At 52.3% G+C, this 24,298-nt stretch overlaps 1 protein-coding gene across 4 annotated transcripts in view; it reads right to left on the reverse strand.

The window, feature by feature from the left end:
* Window positions 1-3,928: 3,928 nt before the first annotated feature.
* The window catches only part of ACVR1 (activin A receptor type 1), a 43,994-nt gene continuing 23,624 nt past the window's right edge, over window positions 3,929-24,298 (reverse strand). For 2 of the 4 annotated variants that reach the window (XM_079310434.1, XM_079310433.1), the window contains exons 2-11: window positions 23,499-23,591; window positions 20,866-20,936; window positions 20,081-20,347; window positions 19,486-19,703; window positions 17,193-17,292; window positions 16,014-16,160; window positions 13,198-13,473; window positions 9,312-9,509; window positions 5,963-6,093; window positions 3,929-5,134 (exon numbers count right to left, since the gene is read on the reverse strand). In XM_079310434.1, coding sequence (XP_079166560.1) covers window positions 5,000-5,134; window positions 5,963-6,093; window positions 9,312-9,509; window positions 13,198-13,473; window positions 16,014-16,160; window positions 17,193-17,292; window positions 19,486-19,703; window positions 20,081-20,347; window positions 20,866-20,936; window positions 23,499-23,521 — 1,566 coding nt within the window. In that variant the 5' untranslated portion in view covers window positions 23,522-23,591 and the 3' untranslated portion in view covers window positions 3,929-4,999. The remainder of the gene's footprint in view (window positions 5,135-5,962; window positions 6,094-9,311; window positions 9,510-13,197; window positions 13,474-16,013; window positions 16,161-17,192; window positions 17,293-19,485; window positions 19,704-20,080; window positions 20,348-20,865; window positions 20,937-23,498; window positions 23,592-24,298) is intronic. The other 2 variants (XM_079310436.1, XM_079310435.1) reach the window with 1 other exon arrangement.

Below are 24,298 nucleotides of genomic sequence, written 5' to 3' on the forward strand. Positions count from 1 at the left end.
ACCTCACTGCCTGGGAAATACTGCACAGGGGTTAGAAAATACCTGCCAGGATCTCATAGAACACAGGCAGGTTTGGGTGGCAGAGCAATACAACAATGGAGAGGAATTGCTGCTGTTTCCTTTCTGAGAGCTGCTCCCTGCCCAGGGCTCTCCGTGTCCCTGCTCAGCCATCCATTACTTGCCAAGTACCTGCTAAGCCACAAATTACTTTCCTGGAGATCCCAGCTGGCTCTGGGAACACCAGGAGAGAACATTGGATCATCCCCAGCAGCACCCAGGCCCTGCTCACCCTGTGTCAGATCAGCTCTGGTCCTGGCAGATCCGTGTATGTTTCCTGCCTAAGTCATACAAACAACTCACTTTATTTGCTCAATGCTACTAGAAAATGTAAATGTAACTCACTCAGACTCTGTTTTGAATCACAGCATGGAATTATTCTGCTTTTCCATTTAAAGGAACACATAAAAATAGGAATTATGTAATTAGTTTTTATTCAGTTTAAGAAAGAAAATGGATAGAACATTTTGGCTCACACTTTGCAGAAGTGATGAAAAAAGTATCTCCTGCACTTGCAAAGAAGGAGAATCAAAGGTTTTAGAAATGAAAATAATATATTCACTCAGGGACCTAAAGGTTTGGGTCCTGGCTATCCATCATCACTGAGCCTTCACCCTCTGCCTGATCTTCCTCAGGCCTCTGACACAACACCAGCAGAAACCAAAAGAACAAGACAAGGGATGGGAGGGAAAAACCCACCACTCTTTGAGGCTGCTGGAGACAAATGTGCTCCCAGTTTAGCTGCTGGCAGGGCTTGGCTCATGGGGGGACAGAAACAGCCTGTCTCGGGCATTTAATGGTCTTTGGAAATACGTAACACCAGAGAAACTTTTGTCAACTGGAAGCACTTACAGAGTTGGTCAAAGGCCAAGAATTTTGTTTTGCAATTTGTTTTGCTGCACATCAGGACAAAACCAAGATCTACTGAAATTTTGTGCAAGAAAAAACCATAGAGAATCCACAAACACCCCAACATAGGCAGCAGGTCCCAGCTCCCCTCCCCTCTGCCTCCCACTTCAATGTCCCTCAGTCCCACTCTGCTCATCCAGAAATGCCATAAAACATTCAAAAATTCCCATCAGAATTACATATTCCAGCAAAAGCATTATATTGTTGGCTGTGGCAATTAGAACAAGAGGTAAAAGATTCCCAAACTGTTCCAAGAAACATTTTATAATTCTTCAGTCACCCCCTCCCCAGAGGCTGCTTGCTATGGCTCTGGACCCAAATACACACTAGCCCAAAAATCCACTGACAGGACACATCACCCTGAGCTGTGTGATGAGGAGGGCAGTGATGGAACTGCCTGGAGTATCTGAGCATCAGGCACAAGAAGTGTCCAAGGAGTGAGAGCATTAGTGCAGCTCAAAGTTATTTCATCATGGAATGGGTTGGGTTGGAAGGGACCTCAAAGCTCTCCCTGTCCCACCCTGGCCATGGCAGGGACACTCCCACTGTCCCAGCCTGTCCAGCCTGGCCTGGGACACTCCCAGGGATCCAGGGCCATTCCTTCCACCTAAGCCCAACCCACCAAATTTCCAATGGGGAGTTTCTGTGGCTCAGTTTGGAACCATCTCCCAGGGGAGTGAGATTTGGCAGAAAGAGCAGCAGGGAAACTGAACCATCCACTGGTGATGGCTGGAATGGCCAAAGGCACCATCAGAATAAGGGAGAGGGACAGAGACCTTTTCCTAAAGGCTGGATGTGAATTCAAGATCCTCATAAAACAGAAAACGTGGAATTGTGTCAAGGTTCTCATGCAAATGTTTTTTACAAGTGCTTGCAGAGGAGACACAATTCCAGGTCCTCTCACTTCAGCAAACAATTAGAAACAGCAAAACACCTTTTTTCCTTCACAGGTGTCAGTGTCCTTTGTGGCAGTGAAGAGGGGCTGTCACTCTGTGTCCCAGAGCTCCACAGCCCCCCCAGCTCATGGCCAGCACCAGCTGCCCGTGGCTCTGCCAGTCCTGGCGCAGGAAACAAACCAGAAGAACCACAGGCACAAAAACAGAATCACATTTTAAGGCTCCAGGTTTTCCAGAACATTCCATGAATGAAAAGAGATCCATGCTGTGAATCTGAAATATTTATGAAACTTGGGAAAAGGATTTTTGGGTGGTGAAAGTTGGAGAAAACTGCTGCAGAGTGGCACGGGGGAGGGGACTGGGGTGATGCAAAGTTCCTGACTCCAGCTGGCAGCACACTGAGGGTGTCATCATCTCTGAGGATCCAAAGAACAAGCTGACTGCAAGTTTTAATGTCTTTAACCAAAAAATCCCTGGCCTTGCTAGGTATGGTTTCCTTCTGCAACAGTTTCTCAGTTGACACACGGCTTCTCTCAGCTTGAACAGAACAACACACAGGGATGGGAGGAAGGTATGCATGACCTCTGGCATGCCATGCCACCAAAAACCACCCAAAAAAACCTTCTAAAAAACCTCTCCATGATACCCACGGGACAAATCCTGCATGGCAGGGACACCTTCCACTGTCCCAGGCTGCTCCAAGCCCCACTGAACCTGGCACTGGATCCTTCCAGAGATGGGGCAGCCACAGCCCCCCTGGGCAATAGAGAAATTCAAACAAAAACCTGCATTTCCTGCTCCCCTCAAAAGCCGAGCACCTCTGGCTCCATGCACTGGGCAGCACAGCTGATCCCCAGGCAGTGCTGCTCCTTGGAGAGGTTTGTGCACTCGGGGCAGCCTGAGCAGCTCGGATCCCAGCTCTGTCCTGGCTGGCACAGTGCAAACCCGCCAGACACATGAATAATTCATGCAGAGAGGGAACTGCCTGTGCCATCGCCATGGGAATCAGCCCTCCCTGCAGCAGATTAAACACAACTATTCCAAATCTCTTTAGCAGATTAGGTTTCTGTGCAGGTGCTGAGAACAGCGATTAGTGAACGCTGGAATGAGGGTGTGGGAGGCTGGGGTGTCACCTGGAACCTGCCCCAGGCAGCACCAAACTCTGTGACTGTCCAGGTTAAATCACAGACACTGCCAGTTCTTCCCTGGCTTCACTGAGCATCCCCTTCCCTGCTCCCACTCTGTCCCCAGGGGGGAGCCCAGCAATGCCCCTGGGGCAGCACAGCCCCCTGCCCCCAGCAGCAGTGGCACATCAGGACAGCACAGGGCTCAGGGACCCCTCCCAGGCCAAGGGAGGAGAACTTGATAAGAAATAACTCCCAATAGTACTTTCCTCTTCAGTCTTGATTCACATTTGCCAAACAGTGACCCCATTCCAGCACACACACTCGTTAACACTCCAGACAGTTCAGCTGATCTCTGTGCTTCAGCAGCACGGGGTGCAAGTGAAATCTGAAACAAGCCCTGGGTGCTTTGCCCTGGGAGCAGCAGTGACCTTGCCCAGCACCCCAGGAGTGCCCAGGACTCTGCACTGGCACACTGCCACCCTGCCAGCAGCTGCTCTGGATAATCTTCTTTACCTAACGCAGGATAGAGTATTACTGGGCAGGGGTTCCATCCTTCAGTGCATTATCCTGTGTGCAGAGAGGGGAATGGAGCTGGGAAGGGGCTCAGTCTGGAGAAAAGGAGGCTCAGGGGGAGCTTCTGGCTCAGCACAACCCCTGACAGAAGAGGGGAGAGAGATCTGTGTTGCTCCTGCTGCAGCCCCAGCTCAGCTGAGAGCCAGCAGCCAGTGCTGGGGCAGGAAAATGCCAATGCCAAGGGGCTTGGAGCCCCCGGGCTGAGCCCAGGCTGCTGCAGGGACATGGAAGGGCTGGGCACAGGGACACGGCCAGGGCCATGCCCAGGGACAGCCAGAGCTCCCTGCTGCCCCTCTGGAGCCTCAGCAGCCCAGGGACAGCCCAGGGTCCCCACAGGGCACTGAACACAACTAGAACACTGCGAGGTTTGACTTGAAAACATTCTATTTAATTTATACAAATAACTACTAAATAGAAAAAGTAGATTAAAACAAAATAGTTATTTTTCTGGCAGAGTTTAAATGCATATTATATAGCTTAGAAGAAATAAAATGCATTTTCCCCACAGCATTCATGACCTAATACTCTAGTTTACTCCTGCACTGCTCTCCTTTCCCAGATCAGTGAGATGCCAGACACAGGTCCTGTGGGAAATGGCTAGAATATATGTTCCATATTCCAACTGAAAATATGGTACAGACCACACACCTACAAATGTGAAGCACTTAAAATGTGACTATCGAGTTGTAATATGGTAATACAGAAAACAATTCATGTTTCAGGTTATATCGTGTTACAAAAACGTCTGTGTAAGAAATCATGAAAGAGGCCACATAAAAATAAGCTTTAACTTTATGCACTTCTTTTACAGTTTAAAAAACTGGCAAGTGCACTAGTAATAAATAATTTGCAAGTTTTGGATAAACAAGAAATTCCTAATGTTCAGCATTATTGTAAACATCAGTACACATGTAAAATGCAGCTAAAGTTTGACAGTTACATTTTCAGTTTACCAAATTCTTTTCCTATTACTCAGGCATAGATCAATGCAGGATACAGCCAATCATATTTTTGGCAAGTCATGTCGTTAAAATTAACAGTGACAGTGCAAGTAAGGAATGCAAAGAATTCCTAGTGCAATAAAGAAGAGAAGCACAGGCAATATTGCTGATTAAAATTTACCACTTCCATGTGTTCACCCTGGGAGTGATTAGGAGAATTAAAATAAAATATTAAAAAAAAAAAATAAAAGGGGGGAAATAAAAGGAAAAAAAAAAAAAACAACAGAAAAAAGAAAGAAAGAAAGAAGCTGTTGAAAGCCATTGTTTAATGCCCTGATCTTGTCTTAGGATTCTCTGTGTTCCTTCAGGCCACAGCTCAGGCACAGCAGGTGCAGCTGGCTCCTCACCTGGCCCAGGTGGGCTCCTGCAGGGCCCAGGGCCAGCTGCTCCCCTGCCCCTGCCACAGCAGGGGCCCTCCTGGCAGGCAGCACAGGGGTCAGCAGTCAGCCTTCAGCTTGTCCAGGGAACTGTCAATTTTGGTCAAAGTCTTTTTGATGCGCAGGGCTGTGAGTCGGGCCGAGGGGTTCTGGTACCAGCACTCCTTCATCAGCTTGGCAAGGGAGCTCAGGGTCTGGGGAGGGAGCAGAGAGCACAGCAGGTCAGCACTGAGAGCAGAGAGCAGCCCTGCCTGGGGCAGCACTCACACAGAGAGACCCCATCCTCACAGAGAGAGACCCCATCCTCACAGAGAGACCCCATCCTCACAGAGCCTTCATCCCTGCCTGGGACAGCCCATCCCCAGAGCTCCCCACTGCTCACCACATGCACACCTTCCATGCTCTGAGAAGCTCCTGAGTCTGACTAAACCAAGAGCACAGCTGGCCAGGGGCTGACTGCAGGACCAGCCAGTGCAACTTTAATCAGTGCAGTGTTGGGTTCTGTAATTCAGCAAACACTACACAGAATATCTCTTTAATTAAACCAGCTCTTGCAGACCCAGGAAGGAGCTGAGAAAGCACAATTCTGCCTGGGATTCCACCACCCCCAGCCTGGGCTCCCAGCACAGGGCACAGCTCCACACCCAGACCTCAGAGATGGGCCCTCTGCCCACCCTGCAGACCTCTGACTCACTGCCACAGCTCCAGGGGCAAGAACAAAACAGCTGGGCAGCCTGGAGAGGCCAGACTGATACTGAAGAAGAAAATAAGCTTGGGCATGAGTCCTTGCAAAGAGCCCTGTCCCTGTGCTGTGGGCAGGAGAGCCCAGCATTGTGCAGTGTGTGCCTGCAGCCATGGAAAGCCTGGCCCAGCTTCTCTCCCCTCCCCTCCCTGGAAGAAGCAGCTGCTAGGCTGTGCTGGCCCAGCTGAGCAGCCCATGGCAGTGGCAGTGGGCCCAGAGCTGCCCCAGGCAGGGCTGCTCCCAGCCACAGACCCCACAGGGCCAGGGCAGCAGCACTGACCGGGTCTGAGAACCATCTGTTGGGAATGTTGGGCCTCTGCTGATCCACACACACCACCTTCCTCATGTCCTCAAAGCTGGGGTCGTTGGGAACCAAGTCATAGAAGGGTGGTTTGTAATCTTCCACAATACCTGAGGATAAACAGACATTACTGTGAGTGAGCAGCATTTCTGCAGGGACACAGGGAACACATAACCCACCTGTCTAACAGGCACAAAAATCCTTCAGAAGCCAACCCTACAGTGCCATGCAGCCTCTGAAGCCACTGCCCCAGGAACAGCCTTTTCTACTTAAAATGTGAATTAATTGTCTCATATTGCAAGTCCAAACTGTATGAGCTATGCTATACTCACTGTGCAGATGCTGGAGCTGAAAGGATGAGATGTCAGTCCCTTGCCAAAAGGCCAAGTTTTGTTGGCATGCAGCTTTCCTGCCCACCAAAAACTGGGATTTCTACCAGCAAATGGAAGAATGTGAGGTCTGCACTGGGGTTTCTAACAGGTTCAACACACACCTTTGGTGCTTTTGTAATTCCTGAGGGAGTCCAATAAGCATGTCAGCATCCACAAACCCTTAAGCTTCAAAGCATTTCATTCCTTGTTATGGAAACAGTAAAATCCCCAGGGTAACTGGTACTACATGCCATCACAAATCCAAATACCTGAGAGCCTGTGGAACTGAGGAGCTCAATGCATCTCCATAAATCCCAGCCTGGTTTGGGCTGGGAGGGACCTTACAGTCCATCCTATTGATCCCATCCCATTGATCCCATCCCATCCCACTGATCCCATCCCATTGAACCCAGCCCATTGATCCCATTGATCCCAGCCCATCCCATTGATCCCAGCCCATTGATCCCATCCCATTGATCCCAGCCCATCCCATTGATCCCATCCCACTGATCCCATCCCATTGATCCCATCCCATTGATCCCAGCCCATCCCATTGATCCCACCCCATTGATCCCATCCCATTGATCCCACCCCATTGATCCCATCCCATTGATCCCAGCCCATCCCATTGATCCCAGCCCATCCCATTGATCCCATCCCATGATCCCATCCCAGCCCAGCCATGCAGGCACTGTCCCATGCCCCAGCCCCATAGCCTGGCCCTGGGCTGGGCTGTGTGAGCTGCCAGGCTGGAGCCCCTCCTGCCCAGGACACACGTGCAGCTCTCTGCCTCCCCACTGCACAGGCTCACAAACCATCCACAGGGAGCCAATTCACAAACTGCTGCTCAAAGCCAAATCTGGGTCAGCAGTGTGGAAAAAGGCAGAGCTAATGAGGCCCTCTGTGTCCACAGGAACATCAAATGTTGGTTCCTGCTGACAGCTGGGACCAACAGACTGGAATCTGCTGTCCCATAGTTAGACACAAAATCCAGGAGAATCTCTGCTGCTTTGGATACCCTGAAGCTGAGAAGAGGTTTTTAATCTTCCCACAACAGTTGAATTTTAGTTTTCCTGCTGTACTGGAGATGCAGATCAAAGTCCCATAGATATTCCTGTGCATACTCTGCAAAAATCTGCAAACCCCTGTCTGTGATGATTAGTCAGAAAGGGAAACAGTCTTAAGGAAATTCCAAGAGCCTTGAAGAACAGAAGGGTAATTTGGAGAGCTGGCTACCCCAGCAAGTTCCCACCAGAAGCAGCAGGCAGCTTGTGCCATGGACACAGGACAGATGCCACGTGCTGCCCCTCCCTCCTGCCCAGAGCCATTCCCAGCTGCATTTACCAAACCTCACCTGCTGCCTGAGCTCCTTTTCCACCCTTCTGCCTCACCCAGAGCCCAGCTCACAGCACCAGCTGTGTGCCCCCGCTGCATGCCTGCAGGAGAAGCAGGCTCCAAACCCCAGCCCTGCTGTGCCACAGCTCTGAGCACACTGCCAGGCCACCAGGAGTTCACAGATGGACTCTGGCACTGCAGGGAGCCTGCCTCAACTCTGCATGTGCCCTTTGCCAAGCCCAGGCACAGGACTGCTGCTGCAGAAGCCACTGGAGACAGAGGGAGGGCTCTGCCTTTTGTCTGCAGTGCCTGTGCAGTGCTCTGAGCTGCTGGCCAGCCTGCTGGGAGCCTCAGTGGTGCCAGGGAGCCACTCAACCTCTGTCCCACAGCATCACTGACCCGTGACACGCTGCCCAGGACAGCCTGCCCAGCCTGGAGGGGACTCCTGGCACTGCAGACCCACTGCTGGGCTGGGCTTCCTGCTCTCCTGGCAGCTACAACTCCAGCAACTGCACTCCCTCCTTACCCTCACTCCCTGGTACTTCCCAGAGCATGCACCTGCAGCCAGGCAGGTCTGCAGCCCCAGGAGCTCCACAGCAGCCTGGAGAAGCTGCCAGCACCATCCACCCCTGCTGCCTCAGGAGCAGCTCAGCACCAGCCTCTGTGAGCTGCAGCTGCTGCAGCAGCCCCTGTGCCCAGCACCAGAAGTGGACCTGTGCACAGCTGCATCCCAACTGGGGAGAGCAGATGCAGTCCTGAACTCTGATACCTTCTGCACTTCCCATGTATTTTCCTCCTGATCTTCTGTGTTTGTCATGAGAAACAGACACCTACAAATATTCACTATGGTTTAATGGCACAAGGAATAAGGATGGAGACTGTGTGATCTAAAATGTTAACTCAGCTGTTTGGTGTTTCCACCAGGACTTGAGCAGGGGTCTCTGTTCTCTCTTTTAACAGAAATGGCAACAGGATTCAGCCACTGCTCCCAGCACACCAAGAGCTCCCTCAGTGTTTCAGGAACCAAATCCACTGGAGGCCCAGTGCTCTGTGCTCTCAGGGCAGGGGAAGCAGCCCAGCACTGTGTGCTCTCTGGGGCAGGGCTCTGCTGTGCTCTCTGAGGAAGGGAAGCAGCCCAGCACTCTCAGGGCAGCACTCTGCCCAGCTCCCGGGGCAGAGCTCCCCAGCACTCTGTGCTCTCAGGGCAGCACCCAGCTCTCTCAGGCAGGGCTCCCCAGCTCTCTCAGCCCAGCTCCCGGGGCAGAGCTCCCCAGCACTCTGTGCTCTCAGGGCAGCACCCAGCTCTCTCAGGCAGGGCTCCCCAGCTCTCTCAGCCCAGCTCCTGGGGCAGGGCTCCCCAGCTCTCCCAGGGCAGGGCTCCCCAGCTCTCCCGGGGCAGGGTTCCCCAGCTCTCTCAGCCCAGCTCCCGGGGCAGGGTTCCCCAGCTCTCCCAGGGCAGGGCAGCACCCAGCTCTCTCAGGCAGGGTTCCCCAGCTCTCTCAGCCCAGCTCCCGGGGCAGGGCTCTCCCAGCACCCTGTTCTCTGGGCAGGGCTCCCCAGCTCTCTCAGCCCAGCTCCGGGGCAGGGCTCCCCAGCTCTCCCAGGGCAGGCCCATCACTCACCGTTGCTCACCATGCGCCTGGCCAGCTCCCAGAGCACCAGGCCAAAGGCCCAGATGTCCACGCGCTTGTAGCAGTCGAAGCAGTCGGGCTGGATGCTCTCGTCCAGCACCTCGGGCGCCATGTACCGCTTGGTGCCCACACGGGGGTTATTGCCCACGTCCAGCTGGTTGGTGCTCTGCGAGTGCATCACTGCCAGCCCTGCAGACACACACAGCCCTGCTGATCCTGCAGCAGCCTGGCAGATGTGCCAGGGGAGGGGGGCAGGGACAAGGGGCAGCCCCACACCCAGCCCCTGCTGATCCTGCAGCAGCCTGGCAGATGTGCCAGGGGAGAGGGGCAGGGACAAGGGGCAGCCCCACACCCAGCCCCTGCTGATCCTGCAGCAGCCTGGCAGATGTGCCTGGGGAGGGGGGCAGGGACAAGGGGCAGCCCCACACCCAGCCCACCAGCCCCATGGCAGGATCAGCAGCACTTTGCTGCTCTCCTGCACACGTGCCCCGAGTGTTTTGCAGCCGCCGGGTGTCCCCAGCGCCCCGGGCACACGCAGAGGCCAAACAGCTGCTGATCAGGAAAACAATTTGGCACAGCATTCACATTTATTTATAGATCTTTTGGGTAGGTGGATACGCCCGAACTGTGGGGAAGGGAGAGGAAAAACACTGCATGAAGGATACCAGCAAGTTAGAAAAAATAAAGCTGGAAAACAAAAAACAGCGTATCTGCAGCAGCTTGAAAAATAAACATCCTCAAGCAGATCTAAAATGAGTCAGACAAAACCACTCTACCTGGTTTCTACTAATTACTAAACATTTAAGCAGAGAACATTATGTGAGGGACCAAATGACTGTAAATTTGGAAAGGCAGAGAGCTCTCATTTGGCCACAGTAAACAGAGCACTGCAAATTGAGCAGCTCTGGCTGCACGGCAGAGCCAAGCCACAGACAGGGCGACACAAACTCTCCCTAATTTCCTCAGCAAATCTTCTAAGAATGACATACACTATCTACACTTAACAGGGGTGTATTTTAGGTGAACCTTGAAAGGCTTTTTACCTCAGTCCCACAAAAACTAACCTATCAGCAGATCATTCATTTGCTTTTCTTTCCAAAGAACAGTCTGTTCTTTAACGTAACTAAAATTTGAAAAACACTTTTCTACATTTCAAATGCACTTCAAGATATTTCAAGCTGATAAGAATACGCTTATTCTAGGCACCTCTAGAAAGATCATAGAATACTTTGAGTTGGAAGGGATTCTAAAGTTCATCCAGTGCCACCCCTGCCATGGCAGGCACAGCTCCCACTGTCCCAGCCCCAGTGTCCAGCCTTGGGGACTGCCAGGGCTCTAGGGACAGCCACCCTCCCTGTAAAACACTTCTTAAATTTAATGTAAATTAACCCTCTTTCCCTTTCAAACCACCTCTCCTTGGCCTATCACAACAAGCACTGCCAAAATATTTGTCCCCACCCTTCTTAGGGGCACCTTATGCACCATCTCCTGACCCAGACTCATGAGAAGTCTGCTCCCAGATCCAATATTTGTCAAATATTGACACACACACAGCTTGCAACAGTAAACAAAGATAAAACCCTTTTTTTATCAAACTACTTGTCTACTTTTAAATCTTATTATCTATCCTTTTTTGAAAAAAATTGTAAAACTTCATCCAAAGTGAGCAAAACAGATTCTGGAGGCCGACAGGTCAAGGTTTACAGCTGAGGGAAGCAAGCCAGCACAGCACAGGGCAGGGAGGGGGCACTGGGGCCATTGCAGGGGGATGGACCCTGGGCACTGCAGGGGATGGACCCTGGGCCAGAGCAGGGGATGGACCCTGGGCACTGCAGGGGATGGACCCTGGGCACTGCAGGGGATGGACCCTGGGCACTGCAGGGGATGGACCCTGGGCCAGAGCAGGGGATGGACCCTGGGCACTGCAGGGGGATGGACCCTGGTCAGTGCAGGGGATGGACCCTGGGCACTGCAGGGGGATGGACCCTGGTCAGTGCAGGGGATGGACCCTGGGCACTGCAGGGGGATGGACCCTGGGCACTGCAGGGGGATGGACCCTGGTCAGTGCAGGGGATGGACCCTGGTCAGAGCAGGGGATGGACCCTGGGTACTGCAGGGGGATGGACCCTGGTCAGAGCAGGGGATGGACCCTGGGCACTGCAGGGGATGGACCCTGGGCACTGCAGGGGATGGACCCTGGGCCAGAGCAGGGGATGGACCCTGGGCCAGAGCAGGGGATGGACCCTGGGCACTGCAGGGGATGGACCCTGGGCCAGAGCAGGGGATGGACCCTGGTCAGAGCAGGGGATGGACCCTGGTCAGTGCAGGGGGATGGACCCTGGTCAGAGCAGGGGATGGACCCTGGGCACTGCAGGGGGATGGACCCTGGGCACTGCAGGGGGATGGACCCTGGTCAGAGCAGGGGATGGACCCTGGTCAGAGCAGGGGATGGACCCTGGGCACTGCAGGGGATGGACCCTGGTCAGTGCAGGGGATGGACCCTGGGCACTGCAGGGGATGGACCCTGGTCAGAGCACGGGATGGACCCTGGTCAGAGCAGGGGATGGACCCTGGTCAGAGCAGGGGATGGACCCTGGGCACTGCAGGGGATGGACCCTGGTCAGTGCAGGGGATGGACCCTGGTCAGAGCAGGGGATGGACCCTGGTCAGAGCAGGGGATGGACCCTGGGTCCCTTACAGAGAAGGAACAAAGGAAAAAATGTGACCGATACATCTCTGAGGAGTTCACATTTTAAAAAGTAGCTATTTAACCACCATAAAAACTAATCAGGAAGTGTTTACTGCTGTGCTGTCTTGGAAGAACGTCTCTAACATCTGAAATCTCTGGATAAACAATGTAATAGATTTCACTGTAACAGTGCCATGTCAATCAATGCCAGGATGTGCTGCCCCTCCTCAGAGTGAAATACAAACCTATTTAAAAGACAATCTCTGACCCTTTTTCATTTCAGAAATGAACTCCAGCCCTGGAGTTCATGCTCTGGGACCCAGCCATGGGACCTGGCAGTGGGATCTGATAATGGGACCTGGCACTGGGATCTGATAACGGGACCCGGCACTGGGATCTGATAACGGGACCCGGCACTGGGATCTGATAACGGGACCCGGCACTGGGATCTGATAACGGGACCCGGCACTGGGATCTGATAACGGGACCCGGCACTGGGATCTGAAACGGGACCCGGCACTGGGATCTGATAACGGGACCCGGCACTGGATCTGATAACGGGACCGGCACTGGGATCTGATAACGGGACCCGGCACTGGATCTGATAACGGGACCCGGCACTGGGATCTGATAACGGGACCCGCACTGGGATCTGATAACGGGACCCGGCACTGGGAGTCTGATAACGGGACCCGGCACTGGGATCTGATAACGGACCCGGCACTGGGATCTGAATACGGGACCCGGCACTGGGATCTGATAACGGGACCCGGCACTGGGATCTGATAACGGGACCCGGCACTGGGATCTGATAACGGGACCCGGCACTGGGATCCAGATCGGAAACCCCAAAGTCTCAAAAGCGCGCCTGGGCTGCAGCGCCACCTGGCGGCCGCGGCGGGCACTGCGGGCACAGCGGCACCGGGAGGGGTCAGCGCGGGGTCAGCGCGGGGTCACGGACACACTGCCCCAAGGGTCAGCGCGGGGTCAGCGCGGGGTCACGGACACACTGCCCCAAGGGTCAGCGCGGGGTCACGGACACACTGCCCCAAGGGTCACTCTGTCTCACAGACACACCATCCCACGGGTCACTCTGCCCCAAGGGTCACTGTGTGTCACACACACACCACCCCACGGGTCACTCTGCCCCCAGCCCAGCCCAGCCCAGCCCAGCCCAGCCCCGCTCACCCAGGTCGGCGATGCAGCACTGGCCGTTCTTCTTGACGAGGATGTTCTTGCTCTTGAGGTCGCGGTGGGCGATGGCGGGCTTGCCCTGCGTGCCGAAGATCTCGATGTGCAGGTGCGCCAGCCCGCTGGCGATGGACAGCGCCAGGCGCAGGCAGCCCGCCGTGTCCAGCGTGCTCAGCTGCAGGTAATCGTACAGGGAGCCCAGCTCGTGATAGTGCGTGATCAGCCACAGCTGCGTGCTCGAGTTCCGAGACGTCATGTCAGAGGCAATGAACCCTGCGGGGACAGGGCAGGAGCCAGCGGTGAGCGCCAGGGCTGACCAGGACTGACCAGAACAGCAGCTGGGATGGACAGAGCAGGGACAGGAGCCAGCGGTGAGCGCCAGGGCTGACCAGGAGTGACCAGAACAGCAGCTGGGATGGACAGAGCAGGGACAGGAGCCAGCGGTGAGCGCCAGGGCTGACCAGGAGTGACCAGAACAGCAGCTGGGATGGACAGAGCAGGGACAGGAGCCAGCGGTGAGCGCCAGGGCTGACCAGGAGTGACCAGAACAGCTCCAATGGTGACAGCAGGGACAGGAGCCAGCAGTGAGCGCCAGGGCTGACCAGGAGTGACCAGAACAGCTGGGATGGTCAGAGCAGGGACAGGAGCCAGCAGTGAGCGCCAGGGCTGACCAGGAGTGACCAGAACAGCTGGGATGGACAGAGCAGGGACAGGAGCCAGCAGTGAGTGCCAGGGCTGACCAGGAGTGACCAGAACAGCTGGGATGGACAGAGCAGGGACAGGAGCCAGCAGTGAGTGCCAGGGCTGACCAGGAGTGACCAGAACAGCTGGGATGGACAGAGCAGGGACAGGAGCCAGCAGTGAGTGCCAGGGCTGACCAGGAGTGACCAGAACAGCAGCTGCAATGGTCAGAGCAGGGACAGGAGAAAGCAGTGAATGGCAGAGCTCCCCCAGCACTGCCCAGAACAGGGTGCTGACCCCATACAGGACATCCACCCAGGAGCTGGGCTCCATGACCCCTGTGGGTCCCTTCCAGCTCTGAATATTCTGCTCTAAGGTGAGTCAGTGCTGCAGGCCCCTCCTGTAATGCACAACTTGTTTAATCACAACTGCACTGCAGGTACACTGTGATGAAAACAAAGCCAACAAGCGTTGGAACTCTAACTCCTACCTGTTCACAAGAACCTAGATGTATATTTGTCAGTCACACCAAAAATCTACTTGTTAGGTCCCCATACCCTAAAAATATTTTTATTTTTCCTTCTTTTTGAAGGACTTGTGGGTGAGGAAGTTCAAAGAGAAAGACCCAAAGTCTGCAGCATATTTGCTGCTGCCCACTTGAGAGGTCACACTGCAAAGCAGAATCACCTCAGACATCAAGCCATGCACAACCATTTCCATTTTCAGAGCTCACAGGCAGCCAGTGCAGGCTGCTGAGAAAAGGTTAAATGACCTTCTACGAAGAAACAGAGAAATTTTCTGTTCAAAACTCATGAACCTCAAGAAGCACCTTCAAAAATGTCCTGTCTTAAAATGCACCCCAAATTCAGGGGAAGCTCCCTTCCTGTCACCTGTGCATAAATCCACAGTGACCTCCACAGCTTTAGCTGGGAGCAACAGAACTTTTATTCCCAAGCCAAAGGAACAAATCATGTTTATGAAAAAATCACATACATTTGTCAGAAAGAACACCCACTGCTTTCTCTCCTCAAGTCAGACTTGTGCACACTGTGACATTTCTCTAATCTGTGAGATTGTTTAATACTGCATCTAAAAGAAGTCTCTAAAATAGCAAACAAATTTGACAGTTATCAAGAAAGACTAAACACAGGCAGAGCATCAAGGGAAATATGCAATTTAATTTCAGCTAAGTCACTTGTTCTCTTGGGAAGGGAAGTTCAATAATTCACATTTCAGGAGGCCAGCAAATTATTTTTGGAGTAAGAAAGGAACTGCTTCAGGAAACACACAAATTGTCTTGCAGGGTGAGCTGGAGAGCCAGGGAACATTCTCTGACAGGAAGCAAGAATAAGGAGCTGAAGGAAAACTGATTGAAGACAGATTTTGGGTGAGGCACTCAGGAAATGTGCTGCTGATTTTATTTGCAGAGGAGGCACACCAGGGACTGAAGGGCACATCTACCAGGAATCAAAGGGCTGCTCAAACCTCAGACATGGCCCAGCACAACAAAGCCACTTTCCCAGTTCTCAGAACCAAGCACATGAGCTCTGAGTGATGCTCAAGGCTCATTTACTTTCCTGTTTACATAGGAAAAGACACATCATGCAGCTACAGCTGAAGTTTAAACACCAAAAGAGCTTACTCTCACCCTGAGAAGAACAGATAAACAGGAGAACACTGGATTCATATTGCACTTTACTTAGCCATAAAGAAAAGTATTTAAATCCCTAAGTCTCATCATAAACTCCTCCCCACCTCTTCTGCCTCCATTTCTGCAGGGATTACAGCCCAACACAGACCCAGCAGAGCCCCCTGGCACAGTGTGCAGGGCTCTGAGAGCTGCAAGAGCCAGGCCCCTCCAGGGACCTGTGGCACCTGCAGTGCTGTCTGTGTGCTCAGCTGCCAGCACTTGATGATCTGGTTAATTAACAGCTTCCAAGAGCACCAAGACACATTCCCCATTTGGGACTCAGCTCCTCCTGAAGTCTCTCCCTGAAAATTTCTCTTCACAAGACAAGGAGCCAGGAGTGTGAGCTGCCTGGTGAGCGTGCAGTGCCTCTCAGGTGAGCTGCCCAGGTGACTCACCTTTACTCCAGACACCCCAGGACACTGAGTGAGCTTGTCCTACTTACCTAAAATATTCTCGTGCCTCAGCAGCACAGTGTTGTAGAGCTCAGTTTCCCTGAACCAGGACTTTTCATCCCTAGAAGAGAAGATCTTCACAGCAACGTTTTCTCCTTGCCACTGGCCCCTCCAGACTTCCCCGTAGCGGCCCTTCCCTGCAGGGAAGCACAGGAGCAGCTTCAGTGACAGAGATCCTCAGAGCTGCTGCCAGGAGCCACAACAGAGCAGCTGCCCAGCCCTGCCTGCCCTGCCTGCCCTGCCCAGCCCTGCCTGTCCTTTCAGCCCTGCCTGCCCTGCCCAGCCCTGCCTGCCCAGCCCAGCCCTGCCTGCCCCTTCAGCCCTGCCTGCCCCTTCAGCCCTGCCTGCCCCTTCAGCCCTGCCTGCCCTGCCCAGCCCTGCCCAGCCCTGCCTGTCCTTTCAGCCCTGCCTGCCCTTCTCAGCCCTGCCTGCCCTTCTCAGCCCTGCCTGCCCCTTCAGCCCTGCCTGCCCAGCCCTGCCTGCCCTGCCCAGCCCTGCCTGCCCCTTCAGCCCTGCCTGCCCTGCCTGCCCTGCCCAGCCCTGCCTGTCCTTTCAGCCCTGCCTGCCCTTTCAGCCCTGCTGCTCACCCCTGTGTTTGCTGCCTGCTTTTGGGGAGTGCCACCCTGTGAGTGGCTCTGCTCCTGCACAGCACAGCAGCACAGAGGGGCTGAACTGGAGGTGCCAGCACTCAGCCACAGCCAGGGGAGTGCTTTTGGTCAGTGGGCACAACACAAAGCTGGAATCCTGCATGAGGAGGACAGGAAGGAAATGCAATGCTGGAGAGTCACAGCCTTTGCATTTCTATTCCATTATCAGCCCTGGCAGAAACACACGATGATTTAAAGAAAACTAGAAACCAAACCCATCCACAAACAAAAAAAAATGGATTAAAAAACCAACCAACCCCACCAAAACTGAGCCCTGTGCTGTGGAGGTCAGGACACTCTGGAAGCCAAGCTTTTCACCCCAGAAGCTCCCTCACCTCTCCAGTGCCTGCACACCCTCCTGCCTCAATGCCATTGCCTCCAGGTATCTTTGACCCAAATGCTGCCTAAACTCAAATTTAAGACTACTCAATTAATAATAAAAATATGCTGATGAAAAGTTTAATGAATCTTTGAAATGAGCACTGAAGCCCTACAGGAAGCTGAGCACCAGGAGACACTGACCCACACACTCCACAAGGGTGATCTGGCGAGCCACTGTCCTCTGCACCAGGAAAGGAAGCCCAGAGCCACTCCCAGACGTGCAGGAATGGTCCAGCAAATCCTGTGAAGGAAAGGCACAAGTTTAGAAGCTGTGACAAACCCCATTTCTGCCTTCACATGCACAAAGGACAGGTTAAAGCTCAGGGGTATCTCTGGGGATGCCATTTGGTCACTCAGGGTCAAAGAGCACTTGTTTAGTAAGTCATTATTTGTTTAGTAAGTTAAATAAATATATGATAAGAGATGTCTGTGCACTGGAAGCCCACTCCTGCCTACCAGCTGCTCTCTGTCATGAGATTCCAGCCTTTTTCAGCATTTCACTCTTCTTTTACTTATCTTGTGTCCTCTCAGTTCTGTTTTTGATAACCATTCAAGCTTGGTGCAGGTATTTAAAACCAAAACCAGTTTTCAAATAAACAAGGTGAGGGGATTTACCAGCATCACCTACACAAGATTTGCCATTGATACTCCAGAAAAACTTCTGTAACAAATCTTTCTTATAAGCTTTATCAGTTTCTGGTACTTTTAGTGCATAGAAAGCAGACTTTGAGCTGTAAGCTTGTAATAAACATCAGTGAGACCCTGACTGAATGTTAAAATCCCATTAGCCTTGTAAAATGCTAATGCCCAGCCACTTTTACAGCAAGGAGTTTTTTATTAGTTCAAAGCATTAACAACTCTTTCTTTACAAAGGACAATAGGATAAAAAAGCTAAAGTGTAATCAACTTTCTATTATTTCCAGAAAAATGCTTTTCTGTGCTTGAACCAGATATCCATGAGATCTCATTTCTTCTAACAACCTCTTAACAAGTGCTCAAGAAAAAGATAACCCAGGAGTGACAGCGACCACCTTACTTTTTAACACAAACCGAGGGCTCATTTTCCTTCATGCTTGAATCAGAGGCAAAACAAAAGTAACAAAAACAAAAAACCACCCCCAAACTTATCTACAGCAACTGTAAAAACAAGATTTGAAGAGGCCAGAGCTCCTTCCATGCCCACTAAGCAGCTTAGGGCTTTAAGCACTTGCTACACTGCAAAGACTAATCCTAAATGCAAACTTATTTAATGTGTGACAAAACCAGAGACTTAAAACACAGTGGAGAAGAAAAATCTGAGCTCCACCAGACCCAGCCCTCACAGCTCTTACAAACTATTTCCATTTGTTCTTCGCAGGTTTTAGCACCATTTGCAAGTAACATGAAATAACCAGGAGTACAAAAGGTCTGCAAGTGGCTTGGAAGGATCTTGCCCAGATAGGAGCTGGTCCAAGCTGGGAGTCAGTGCTCAAGGATAGATGACAGTGCCTGGGCCATGGTGCACACATCAACACTGGCTGCTCCAGACAGGAACATGCAATCAAGCTTGTGGGATGACTAGAGACTAACTGGCATTACCAGAAAAAAGGAAAAAAAAATGTTAACAGACATAGGCCACTCTTCAACTCTGCAGTGAAAGCACATTATGGTGGGACAGCACCAAAATAGGAAATGTTTTCCAGCCTCTTAATGCTGGGGACATTTTATCTCAGCAATGCAAGGAGAAGAAAGCTCTGCACTGCTGCAGAAACAAACACTCCATCCTGAAGGTTCACTTGCCCTGCTCAGATGAAGTGAGGGACAGCTCATGTGTGCCTGGCCCCAGGGAAGGGGGAAGGGGCAGTGCCCTGCAGAAAGGAACAATTCCCAGCTCCTTGCATTCTCCAGAGACCACATCAGCAGAGTGCATTTTGTAAACTGACCTCTGAGTAAGCATTACACACTTCTTACAACTCCACTGCTCTTCCATCAACAAAATGTCACTGATATCCCAGTTATCCCAGAGCCCTGCTACCAAGACCATGGCAGTCAGGTCTGAAGGCTTTAAACATCAAAATTCTCTGTATTTTTTTTCTCACCCAGCACCAGATCTTTTCCAGCCCTTCAGGCTGTTGTGCACCCAACGTGCAGCACAGTTCCTCAAGTTCTTCACCTCTCCTGTTACTTCAGGCCCCTCAACAGTGAGGCACTGTCTGGTTTGATGTGCTGACTTTGTTTCCAGGAACACAAACAGTTCACAGCCATTCTCCAGATCAAAGACCTACACTGGCCAAACCCATCTTTTGGTGAAAATTCACTATTCTGCAGTTCTGGGAGCACAGGAACAGCAGCACTCAAGTCCTGAGGCCAAGTGGCATCTCCTGCAGCAAAAGCTGCTCTCAGTGGGAGAAGGAAGAGGGGCTGGGAGGGGAGGAGAGTGCCAGGAGTCACTCACTGCCAAGGTGCTGTCCCCCACGTTGGAGGCTATGAGCCCCTCGATGGTGCCATACTCTGCATCCCTGGAACTGAGCCTCTCCATGTGGCTCTTCTGTATCCTCCGTATGACCAGCACAGCTACTGCAGAGAAAACTACCAGCACTACCACAGGAGCCAGGATAACAATGATTAGAGTTTCCATGCTGTACCCTGCAGCCTCTCCCTGGAAGGTTTGCCCTTGGGAGAGAGGGGAAGGGAAAAAGTGTGAGAAGAGACAAAAGGATTAATTTGCAGGTTCCCAGAGAGTCTTTGAAGCCATGACACTGACACCAAGGCTGCCCTGGGCACCCACTGTTATAAATGAGCCTTATGTATCACACCCACCCAGCGTGGCAGAGGCTGTGGCACAGCCAGGTGTGAGCACACCTGCACGGGGACTGTGCTCCCACGGAACAGCCACTCCTCTGTGCTGACCCCAGCCCTCAGTGCAGCCCCTGCCTGCCCCCTGTGCCCCAAACCCTCCAGGCAGCACTGCAGCCACCTCTCCAGCACAGCAGAGCAAAGCCAGCCCCAGCTCCCTCCCCAGGGGCACTGCTGCTGGATGAGGCTCTCACCTTTGGAGGAGGGCAGCTGTGCAGTGATGTTCATGTTGCACAGGTGTCCCTGGCAGCACTCCACAGCCTGGTTGGGGGATGGAGGAGTTTTGCAGGTCATTTTCCTCTGCTCATAGACCTGGAAGCAGCCCTTCTGGTAAACCTTAGTGCCATCGTTGATGCTCAGGGAGGCAAAGCAGCGCTGGCCCTGGCAGCGATCCCCATTGCCACAGGAGATGCCTTCACACACACACTCGTAGGGAACCATCTTCAGCCTCCTTTCATCGTCTGCAGGAGGGAACAACCCAGGAACAAACATCATCCTGTCCTTAACAGCTTCGTTAGAGGTGACCACATCATCAGACAATCAGGTCTGCTCGAGGGAAGGGATATTGTTCTCAGGCAGTGCTGAAGAGCCACTAAGGAGGAGGTAACGACTCCAATTCAGCTATTCCAGCTGACAAGGACATGGCACTGCAGGCAGGAAAGACCTCTCTCAAGTGAGTTAAAATTTAAAACTGAGAAAGCCAAGTTATTCTCAGAGAGCCAGTGTTTTCCAAAGGCTGGTTGTGAAGCAGGGGAGCAGTGAGTACACATCTCTCAGGGGCTCATCTCCCAAAACATCCAAGAGCTATTCAAATGACCATTCCCACCTTTCCGTGGCAGTGTAGATGCTGCTGCCCCCTCTCAGAGGCACACCTCGAACACGCTGTGTGTCAGAGAAGCTCCAGGTGCACAGAGCTGTGTAAAGCACCACAGAGCCACTTGCCAAAGTGGAGCAGACTCTGCTGTGACACAGCACTCACCTTGCCAGCTCGGAGAGGGGAACGCCATCACCATCAGCACGGCGAGAATCATCACTCCATCAGCCAGGGTGCTGCAGGAAGGACACACAGTTCTGAATCTTCCCCTGCTGGGCAGCCTGCAGCCACCCCGGGCACAATGCCTGTCACCAGCTCCCCACACAAACAACCCCACTGACTGCTCTCCCTTTAACTCTCTTGATTCCAAACCATTTCCTTCACTTATAAAATCCATGCATTCACTGCAAGGTCTTTTCAGATGCACAGAGACATCCCATGCACCTACTGTGTAGGTACAGAAAAGCTTGCACTAGGGAAGTGTGAACCCTCCCAGTACCAGGCAGCAATGTAATACAGGTGATACATTCTTTGAACCAGTTATTAAAAAGTTAAACTATTGTGAACTGAGAAGGTGGTCTATAAAACTGTATTATCTGGGCTTTGAGAGGAAACAGAAAAGATCACCAGAACACTCAGAATAACTTCCTGGCTACACTGTGGGACTGAAGGCACAGAGAACACACACCTGGAAAACACCAGGAAACTCTGCCTGTGTCCTGTATGTGTCTGCTGGCTTTTCAAGCAGTCTGAGTTCCCACAAACAAAGAAACAAATACACACAAGTGTATTTATATATACACAAATATACACAAGTACATTTGTACACACAAGCAAAACACACTCGTTCCAGTTACTGCTTGTTTAGGGAGAAAGAAAATATACATTTTAATGTAAGGAACAAAACCTTCTGTAATAAATCCCCACAGAAAATTGCTATGGATTTAAAGATCCATGAGATAGCCAGTTACAATCCGGTGTCTGAAGTTGCAAGAACTTTTTTCCCAAGGGAAGGGCAGGGATTTAACCCAGATATATAAAGATGAATTAACAAGTAACCAGCAAAAATAGACAAAAGGTATTTTCCTTTGGAAACACGAGGATTTTGGCGTTTGTTTGGAGCTGCAGCACAGCAGGAGCCACTAGAGGGCATTGGGAACATGGGCAGGGATAACAGGGACACAGGAACAGCAACGGGATCACACAGGGGTAACAGGGATACAGGGATCACACACACAGGGATAGCAACAGGGATCCCAGGCACACAGGGATAGGAACAGGATCACACAGGGGTAACAGGGACACAGGGATAGGAACGGGATCACACACAGGGATAGCAAAAGGGATCACACACAGGGATAACAGGGATACAGGGATAACAGGGATCACACACACAGGGATAACAGGGACACAGGGATACAGGGATCACACACAGGAGTAACAGGCACACAGGGATAGCAACAGGGATACAGGGATAACAGGGATCATACACACAGGGATAACAGGCACAAAGGGACAGCAACGGGATCACACAGGGGTAACAGGGATACAGGGATACAGGGATCACACACACAGGGATAACAGGGATCCCAGTGCCCTGTGCCACACTCCCCACCCACACAGGGATAACAGGGATGCCACCATCCCACCCCATACTCCAGATGCTGCAGTCCTGACACCCCAGGGCAGAGCTGGAGCAGGACACTGTGTCTGAGGTTCAGTCATGAACTGAAAAGTGAAGCCTTTGGGGTCAACCTCCTCCTGCAAAAGCACATTGTCATTGGAAAAGAAGATGCTATTGATGGAAAAGTCTCTTTCCAAGTGGCAGCTCCCAGACCCCCAAACAAACCTGCCATGCAGTGCAGGCAGGGAGGGGACCCTGGCTCCTGGGCAGGCCAGCATCTGCTCCAAGGCCAGAGTCCTGTAAACTGGCTCTGGGAGCCCAAATGAACAACCAAGCACAAAGCAGATCAAACACTTGGTGGAGACACCCAACATAACACACTAACACACAGACACAGAACTGGTTCAGGTAACAGTCACAGAATCCTTATGGTTTGTAGCCATAGTCCCAACACCACAAAATGCACCCTGAAACCCACTGGGGTTCCACTTCCACAGCTCATATTGCTCTCTCCTTTCTTCCTGAGACAACTGTGTCCAGCCCAATCACTGCTGTATGGCCTGGCAGCAATGGGGGTGAAGCTCTGTACTGGGACAGCAGCACAGGGGAGGGAGAAGCAGCTGGGACAACCCAGAGAGCACAGGGAGCCTGCAGGCAGCTGGGAAAGGGCCTTTGGTGGCCGGTGGCAGCCCTGAGCACACCCTGGGACAGCCCAGCAGTGCAGGACTCAGGCTGCCCTTATCTCCATACGACACAGACAGGGCAGCACCAACCAGCCCAGACTTCCCCATGAGATCAGAAACACCCAGGTACCACTGGCAGCCCCACTGGCCCCCTGCCAGCAGCCCAAGGCCTCTGCATATTTTGCATGTACCTCACCAGATTCCTATCAAAAGAAAACATCCTTAATACTGGATCACAGTGGTACCATCCACAACAGCCACACACGGGTTGAATTCACCCACAGCTGTGTCTTCAGAAGGAGAAATGTGCATTAAAAAGCAATAATTCACAGCTTGCTCTTTAATTGAAGCTCACACAAAGGAGGTGCAAGCCCCAGCAGCCCCACAGACATTCCTTGAGCGACAACCTTGGCCAGTCCTTTCTTATGGTACAAACTTGGTTGCCGAATTCAGAAGATGGAAGCCAGCCACCAACTCCATTTGGTACCCACCTGCAAAGGCACAAGGCACACATCCACGCTACACAGCTCCAAAAATGTGTCAAAGTGCCACCCAGAAAGACCAAATGTCTTGTATTCAAGTGGCTGCAAACACAGAGTGAAGGATGGCATGCTGGTTCTTCTGTGCTTGTGTACAAAGCAAAATCACAGCACTGCTGAGTAAGAACAAAACCACCACGTGAAAGGCAACTACACAGAGTAAAGTGTCCTGGAAGGTTTTCCCAGTCAGTAACTCTGACAGGCTCACAAAGATTCAACCCCTTGTTCTTAAAAATAAACACAGCCTGCTCCCAGGGAACAGGGACATGACAAGAGGAAATGGCATCAAGCTGTACCAGGGCAGGTTCAGGATGCATGCTGGGGAAAATCCCTTCATGAAAAGAGTTATCCAGCCTTGGCACAGGCTGCCTGGCACTGCCCATCCTGCCACAATTCTCCCCTGGAATGGTTCTCCCTGCAAAGACACCATGTTCTGATAATATCTCTAATGGTGTGAAAGCAGAGCATCAGCCCTGCTCCCCAATACCCCAGAGCCAGCACCCCACAGTGAAATGAAAGCAGAACATCAGCCCTGCTCCCCAATACCCCAGAGCCAGCACCCCACAGTGAAATGAAAGCAGAACATCAGCCCTGCTCCCCAATACCCCAGAGCCAGCACCCCACAGTGAAATGAAAGCAGAACATCAGCCCTGCTCCCCAATACCCCAGAGCCAGCACCCCACAGTGAAATGGAAGCAGAACATCAGCCTGCTCCCCAATACCCCAGAGCCAGCACCCCACAGTGAAATGAA

Source organism: Erithacus rubecula (genome assembly GCF_903797595.1).
Source record: "Erithacus rubecula genome assembly, chromosome: 8".
NCBI classification, from domain to species: Eukaryota; Metazoa; Chordata; class Aves; order Passeriformes; family Muscicapidae; genus Erithacus; species Erithacus rubecula.